Source organism: Littorina saxatilis, linkage group LG7, assembly GCF_037325665.1.
Source record: "Littorina saxatilis isolate snail1 linkage group LG7, US_GU_Lsax_2.0, whole genome shotgun sequence".
Lineage (NCBI taxonomy): Eukaryota > Metazoa > Mollusca > Gastropoda > Littorinimorpha > Littorinidae > Littorina > Littorina saxatilis.
The window spans coordinates 19,351,248-19,359,684 of NC_090251.1; the positions used below are offsets into that span (position 1 = coordinate 19,351,248).

The 8,437-nt window shown below is 48.7% G+C and overlaps 1 protein-coding gene across 1 annotated transcript in view; it reads right to left on the reverse strand.

The window, feature by feature from the left end:
• Window positions 1-7,988, reverse strand: part of LOC138970860 (soluble guanylate cyclase 89Db-like) — a 41,260-nt gene extending 33,272 nt beyond the window's left edge. Inside the window, exons 1-6 of the mRNA XM_070343421.1 lie at window positions 7,315-7,988; window positions 6,326-6,481; window positions 4,422-6,013; window positions 4,030-4,159; window positions 3,380-3,526; window positions 2,535-2,681 (exon numbers count right to left, since the gene is read on the reverse strand). Coding sequence (XP_070199522.1) covers window positions 2,535-2,681; window positions 3,380-3,526; window positions 4,030-4,159; window positions 4,422-6,013; window positions 6,326-6,481; window positions 7,315-7,965 — 2,823 coding nt within the window. The 5' untranslated portion in view covers window positions 7,966-7,988. The remainder of the gene's footprint in view (window positions 1-2,534; window positions 2,682-3,379; window positions 3,527-4,029; window positions 4,160-4,421; window positions 6,014-6,325; window positions 6,482-7,314) is intronic.
• Window positions 7,989-8,437: the final 449 nt, after the last annotated feature.

Sequence of the window (8,437 nt, forward strand, 5' to 3'; positions counted from 1 at the left end):
AAAAATTATGATCAAAATTAAATTTCCGAAATCGATTTAAAAACAATTTCATCTTATTCCTTGTCGGTTCCTGATTCCAAAAACATATAGATATGATATGTTTGGATTAAAAACACGCTCACAAAGTTAAAACGAAGAGAGGTACAGAAAAGCGTGTTATGCACTACAGCGAAACCACTACCCCGCTGAACAGGCTCGTCAGTTTCACTCCGTTATGCACAAGCGGCGGACTACGGTCATTGTGAAACAATGCAGTGCGTTCAGTTTCATTCTGTGAGTTCCACAGCTTGACTAAATGTAGTAATTTCGCCTTACGCGACTTGTTTTCTCTCTTTTTCTGCGTGAATGTCCGTGTAAATATGTGATTTGAGTAGTACCTCTCTGGGCGAGGGCTGGTTAAACAAAATCTCGCTTGTAAAGCTTATGCCACAACCCTCGTAAAATAAAATGTGATTTGATTTGATTTGATTTGATCTCTCTAACACTTATGATCAACCGATGAAAAGTGTGTCGTTAACCATGCAGAGGAAGAATCATTGAGACTGAATCAATTTCAGGATACACTTTTCATTTTAGTCACTTTGTTTCTTTCTAAAATGCGTGTAAACTGAAGGCTGGTTAAAGTTCATTAAGAACTCACTGTTTGTCAACGTTTGGGTCAAACATAACAAAGGACATTTTTTGAAAGTAAGCTACTCACAAAAAGTTAAGGATCACTTGCACACAAATTCATAACTTTCCAAATAAGAAAGCCAATGCGTTGGTATTTGGCAAACGTTTAATTCAATGCTTTAGTGATAACGATACAACATTTCTTTCAATTTAGAGCAATCGTTTGGTCTGTACATGTTATCAAAGTGTGTACGTATCGAAATTTAATTTCACAGAGTCGTTAAAATCACAAGACATGGCATTCCGATGCTCCCAAAAGTTCAGTAATGCGTGTAACCGCCCTGGCTGTTCTGCCACTCGACGCAGCGAGTCCTCATAGAGTTGACCAGGGTGGTGAAGATCCTCTGCGGAAGCGCCTGCCACTTAGCCTGCAGCATCTGGTAGAAGTGCTGGACATCCCTGGGAGGGGGGTGGTTGCTCCTCACTTTGCGATCCAACTCATCCCAGAGGTTCTCAATCGGGTTGAGATCGGGACTGCATGCTGGCCACTCCATTCTGTTGACCCCAGACTGCTGCAGGAAGTCGTTGACCACCCTTGCCCTGTGGGGGCGAGCGTTGTCATCCTGGTAGACAGCCTGCGGTCCCATCTGCTGCAGTGTACGCACAGCCAACGGTCGAAGGATCTCATCCCGGTATCGGAGGCCAGTCAGGTTACCCTGTACATGAAACAAGGGTGTTCTGTGGTGAAGGCTGAAGGCCCCCCAGACCATTACAGAATCTCCACCAAAGGCCACCTTTTCTTGGACAGTGGCGTCAATGTAGCGTTCCCCTTGGCGCCTCCAGACCCTCAGTCGGTCGTCGTTGTGGTTCAGGGTGAAGCGTGATTCATCACTGAACAGGACCTGGGACCATTGCTGACGTGTCCACCTCACGTGACGTCTGCAGAAGGCGCGGCGTGTTGCCCTATGGGCTGGAGTTAAGCGTGGCCGTACAGCTGGGCGACGAGAACGGAGGTTAAACCCATGAAGGCGATTCCGTATGGTCTGCTGGCTGATGCTGGTGTTAGTAGCCACCCTCAGCTGCCTTCGAATAATGCTGGAAGAGGCTGTTCTTGTTTTCAAGGCTAGTCGTTCAATGAGACGATCTTCACGTGGAGTTGTCTTCTTTGGTCGCCCAGGTCTGCGTCTTTCCTGGACCCTCCCAGTGGCTGTGAAACATTGAATCAGTCTGACAATGATCGAGATGGACACGTGAAGTCGCCTGGCCACTTCTTGCTTGGGGACACCATCTTGGAACCATGCAACAGCTCGTCCCCTCTCAAACTCGTTCAATTTTTGTCGTGGAGGCATTGTCAGATAATGCCTAATACTGGTGGTATGTCTTCTCAAAAAGCCAAGCAAGTGACAGCATCTCACACATAAACAGCAGTGCTTGCACGTGCATAATGGTTTTTCCATGTGGCGTGTGCAATGTGTTCGGGCTGAACGGTCCAATACAAGGTCCTTTTTCGCAAGTTTCCGCTTTTTCTTTTGCTACCAAGCTCAGTAGTAGAGAATCCCGTGCAATGTTCCCACCAACACAACATCGCCCACTTACAGCTGAACAAGAATTCATAACAATTTGGTTTGACTGAGAAATAAATAACAGTAGCGAACTGATTTTATTGAGCACCTGTTTTCTCATAGTGATCCTTAACTTTTTGTGAGTAGTGTATTTCCAACACTGCAGTTGCTATACAAGACTAATAACAATTTTGACATGATTACAATACACACACAACAACAACATAACGTAACACACAGTAATACAAAACAGTCAATAAAGAGAAAAACTAAAAAGTCATCGTAAAAGTGAGAAACTTGATCAACTTGACACGTATTTTGTGTTAAAATTACGGCAGATGAAGCGCGAAGGACACGCACCTTGTAGAGGGAGTACTTGTCCACGATGGGATCAAAGACAGCAAACGAGTTGTTGATGACGCGTACCACGTCCATGGCCACTCCATTGCTGCAGATGTCTTTGAAACCCACAAGGTAACTGAACAGGATCGTCACTGCGTCAAAAGTCTGAAGCACACACACACACACACACAGAGGCCATCACAAACGCATGCAAACAAACGAGTACACACACACACACACACACACACACACACACACACACTCCCACGCACGTACGGACGTACGCACGCACGCACACACACTGGCACACACACACACACGCGCGCACCCGCACGCACGCACGCACGCACGCACGCACGCACGTACGTACACACAATATTTTTTGCCACGCAGAACAGAATCGCCGCAACCGTTATCATACTTAAATATGATCAAAGGCATCAAACCTTTCTTTTTCGCACTCGTGAACAATTGACGTTTATAGCTCTTACGCTAATTGGATAGTTTTTGTTTCATTATGCGTGACAATGCATATAAAGTGGACAACACGTTCGTTATTGGATCGTCAGGACGTCAACTGCTGACATGAGAAATGTCTGGGAAATTATCTTAATATCAATTTATATTATCAGTGTAAGTTTCGTGGGCTAGAGTGAGAAAGGGAGAGAGATAGAGAGAGAGACAGGACCGACTGACTGACAGAAATGCGGAGCGCAAGACAGCGACAGGAAAGGAGAAGGAGTTTGGGATGGATTCAATTGCAAAAGGGTTTTAAACTCTTCGGAGTATTACGTTGTTGTTGTTGTTGTTGTTGTTGTTGTTGTTGTTGTTGTTGTTTTTGTTGTTGTTGTTGGTGTTGTTACCTGGCACGTGTTGATGGGGTTCTCGCCCTGCTTGAGGCGGACGGCGATGGTCTCTGGCAGCATGGAGTACAGCAACGTGTTGCCCTCCGTCCTCTCCTTGTCCAGCGCCTTCAGGTTCTCCCGGATCTTGTTGCTGATCGCCACTTGCTGCAACATAACCATTACTGACGTCACTCCATTACGTCACAGCCTACCGTCACCACGACCTCCGTCCTCTCCTTGTCCAACGCCTTCAGGTTCCCCCGGGTCTGTTACTGATCGCCACTTATGTGCTGCAAAAATAATTTCTGACGTCACTCACTAACGTCATACCATAACGTCATCTCGCCCTCGCTTCTCTCTCTGTCCACTGCTCAAAGGATTTTACGTATCTTTTAACGTGCTGCTACACAACAATCACTCAAGTCACACTTTGATAACATCAACACATCACTTCACGCGCTTCGCTGACTCCGATCTTGCTTTTGAAAGCCACTTGTATATTGGTGCAACATAGCACACAATCACGTCACACGGTTACTTCATGAAATCGCCTCATCGGCGTTTCTCTGATCTTGCTGCTGACGGTCGCATGCTGCAAAACCACGCGCACGACGACTAAATAATAAGCCTTACTATGTAAAGGAAGCCAGAGACAGGGATGGACCTACCTGCTCCATGAGCGACTCGAGGAGAGGGGCGTGGTTATGTCCCTGCAGCACCAGATCCCGGCTGTTGTCGTACATGTTGAGGTCGTTCAGGTAGATGCCCTGCTGCTGGAGCTCCTCTAGGTTACTGACACTGCACACACACACACACAAACACACACACACACACACGCGCGCGCACACACACACACACACACACACACACACACACACACACACACACACACACACACACACACACACAATCAGAGATGAAGAATATACACCAGACAGAAAGAAATCAGGAATATTTTTCAGTTTCGCGTGTTAAAATTGGAGAACAAATGTTGTGGTTGATGATAAACACGCATACGACATTACTCGTGCACAAGTAAAGAAGAATTGACCAGACTTACAGAGGGGTGCAGAGAAAGACGATGTGTCCCCATTCCGGGATCAGCTTCATCTGGCCCTTCACCAGCTTCTTGCAAGTCTTTTTCCTGCTGTTTGCTTCTGGCCTCGTTCTAGCCAGTGCCACGTAGTTTGTTTGTTTCTCGGCAGGAAGAGGCTTGTTGTGACCATTGGCCCCCACGGCCGGACATGTCTCGCGGTCCACTGCCCTCCTCCCCACTTGACAGCCAACCACATGTTGTGTGTTGTTGACCTCCGCACACTGCCCGCCGTCACGCACCACCACTGCCCATCTTTGCCAGCAGTTCTTGTCGTCCGCAATGGCAGGACCGGCTGACGACGTGCCATTACGGTCACAGACCGTGCTGCAGCAACTGTTGTCAGCATCAGCGAGCTGAGTTCCTTCCCCGCCTGTCGTGGTGCCTAGTTGTGCGCGGCGGGTCATCAAGTGTGAACAAGCACCGCCACTGCAGTTTGTATCCTGCCCAGTACACCGACACTGGCTGGCGCTGGTCTTCACCGCGCTGTCTGCACGCCTCGCCTGCACAGTCTGTCCTTGCTCGGAACATTTTACACCAGCAACTTTTGTCGTCTTCTGCGTGGCGTCTTTTCCGTCGAGAGAACGCCGAAAGAACAGAAGAGGACAAAAATGGTTGGAGATGGAGGAGTGTGTTGGAGACTGGCCATCACTCTCCAGGAGGGAGGATTCTGTGGAACAAGTCTCATCCTGTGAGTCTCTAAACGCGTGTCGGGGAGAGTTGATAAGGTCCACGTCTGTGTCAGCCACACTGCTGGGGTCCCGCTCAATCAGAGAGATGTGAGTTGGAGATACCGCGTCCCGGTCACTGGCTGACAACAGGGGTTCTGTGACGTCACTGGCTGACAACAGGGGTTCTGTGACGTCACTGTCAACCGCAGGGGAGCCATCGTGTGTGTAAGAACTAGCGTCCTTTGAAAGAGAAACCGGCTGTGCTGAACTGGTAGTGACAGAACATTGCGCAGGAGATATAACATCCGCTTCACGCGACAGTGAATGTGTGGAACAGACAGAGTCACTTGTGACTGAAGAAGACACAACGTCTCTGGCGAAAGTGGATGGCTGTGCTAGACAGCCCTTGGTCTGCACCGATGGTTGTCTGGGATATACAACGTCTGGTTCACCATCACAAGGCTCGGTATAAGAGGTTACACCCCCCTTTATTTCAGAGAACTGCGTTGAACATAAATCCCCACAAGCGGAATACGGGACATCTCTCGTGGTTGCAGACGAACAAAAAGGGGAGATATCTCTCTTTGGTGCAGATGACTGCATAGAGAACGTGACATTCCTTGTGCCTGCAGATGGTTGTATAGAAGAGGAATCCTTCTCAGCTGATGGTTGTATAGAAGAGGAATCTTTCTCAGCTGCAGGTGAGTGCATGGGTGAGTACACACAGCTGGTGGCTGCAGAGGGGTGTGCGCGAGAAGCGACGTGTGCATGAAGTGCCTGTGTGCAGGGAGAAGGCTGTGACTGGGGGCGACATTTACCACGTGCTGTGTGCGTGTCAGGCTCTGTGATGGCCTCCAGCTCAAAGATCACGTTCTGCAAGGACACGATCTGCAACAATGGCAAACAGTCACCTGCTCAGTGTTTGTACAAGCCCCCACCTCACCCCAAATCAATAAATGAGAACTTTATTGCGAAAAAAACCCGGATATAAACTACATGTATAAAGTACTTTGTTTTAATAAACGAAGAGAGATTTATTTCGACCAAGTTTATGTGTTGCCTAATCACTTCCTACCCTATTAACCCCCCCCCTCCTACTCACACCCACACCCACCCACACACAACCACACAAACGCACACCTTCCCACCCCACAAAAAGCTGAAAATAAAAATCTGTGTGATGGATGCTCAGCAACTTACGTTTGACCAGGTGAACTCCACTAGAGGGCGCCGCAGGAGGAAGACTGATGTCAGAGACTCTCCCACCAGATAACGGTTCCCAAGGAAGTTGACAGCGCTGGGCCCCACTCTCTTGATGGTCAGATTCTCGTTGAACACGATGCAGAACGGAAATAACTGAAATGGCAACACAGAAGGCGATTCTATTGATCTGACCTGTGCATTTTGTTGTTGGTTATTGTTGTTTTTTGTGGGGGGTTTTGGTGTGTGTGTGGGGTTGTTTTTTGGCGGTGGGGGGGCTTTTGAAATACTTCCTTTTGCAAAGTGAAAGCTTTGTACCATTGGTGTTTTGAAAGCGATCTGAGGGCCCTTTTCCTCAGGAAATTATCTCTTTAGCACTCGTGGGACCACTTGCTACACGGAGATTGTGAATCTGTCGTCCAAATGAGAAGATTACGTGTTCGACCGTTCTCAATCAACCCGCATCATAAGCAGCCGTACTTTATCTTCGGAGAAAAAGAATTGCTAAACACATATACATAATTACAGAGTTTGGGAGGCATGCTTTGCTGGTTGAAAAAACTGCAACAACTAATTGATTTTTACTACCTGCATCAAATACTGTTGAAAGAATATTAAAAAAATATGTCTTTAGTAAGGTAGCAGATTTTCTGCATTTTTTCTTCCTATAATGTTACGGAATTTACGAAACATTCATTCATGACACCAAAGGGTTCAACGCAAACATTTTCTGGCACAGAGCACTCTTTTTTTCTGCAATAGTTTACCAAATACCCATTCCGCCAAAAACACAAACCCAAAAAGATATATATATATATAAACTGAGGACTTAGTCCAATATTATGTCAAGCGAGCTATCTGTTACAGAAGAAGAAAAAGAAAGAGAAGAAGGGGTAGAAGTTGAGTGGAACAGATCGCGTGTATCTGTGTTGGGCCTTGCAGCAGTGCGGTGTAGATGGTGATGCAGCAAGCACACAAGGGGGCCTGACCTGGAAAAGCAGGGAGCCAGGCACGGTGTCGAAACGCCTGTTGACCGATGTGGGCGGGGTGCCTGGCGGGGGCACGGGGCGGTAGGCGGCGTTGTTGAAGTCGAGCCGATACCTGACGAGACAGCCGGCCTCCGTGTCGTGCTGCGCCAGGATGCGGATGAGGACAGTGACGTGGTAGAGCTGCAGGGCGCACTGCTGGAGCTGCCCCATGACGTAGTGCGCGAAGCCGCGGCGCCCCGACCTGTAGACCAGCACGCAGCCCTCGCGGTCCTCCGCCTCCACCATAAAGGACGGGCTCTGCATGCGGTGGTAGCTGAAGCGGATGGTCTCGTGCAGGTTGTCGATGCCGTGCAGGAAGTCGCGGTAGTGGCGGCCCGCCACGCGCAGGATCTTGTCGTAGCCATAAACGCGGCCAAACTCCACGAAGCACGTGCCGAAGTAGTGCATGGCGCGCTGCTCGCTGGGCAGGACGTGGGGCAGCAGGGCGCTGCAGGCCGCAGCCAGTCGCACCATCAGCTGGTCGCTGTACTGACGGTGCGTGGTGAACACCATGTTGTGCAGCCCCGCCCTCTCAAGCACGCGCTGCCACGTCACCTCCCCGTGCTGCTCCTTGACGTAGTGCTGGATGCTCTCCAGCAACAGCCCGTACATCTTGCCCCGCCCCCTCCGCCCTCCCCTGCCGCTCTGCAACACAAAGTGTACATACTTACTATCACATATCCCAAGTTTATGCAGACTTTAACCATAGACACTGAAAGACATTAAAAGATTATTTCAAACGTCTTGGAACTATAACCGGCGTCATCACGGCTAACAGCTTTTGTAAAGGTATCCGGGTTAAATTTGTGCAACGAGTCAAAGAGCTCGTTTTTAAGAAACAAATGAACCGTCCGTGAAACACCCGACAATTTGTCCAAACTCCAAGCAATACACAGCTCCGATTTGAAGTCGACGGGAGGACGTAAGGAAGACGTTGGAGACGCTCAGTGAAGACCTCTTCCCGATAACAAGTGTCAAAATGCTGGATACACGCCTGGTTAAGAGCTTACCCCTTGGACACGCAAGACTTGCGCAACTCACACGAGTTTCCCAGCTGGAGTGACGTACACCTGCTGATTGTGAC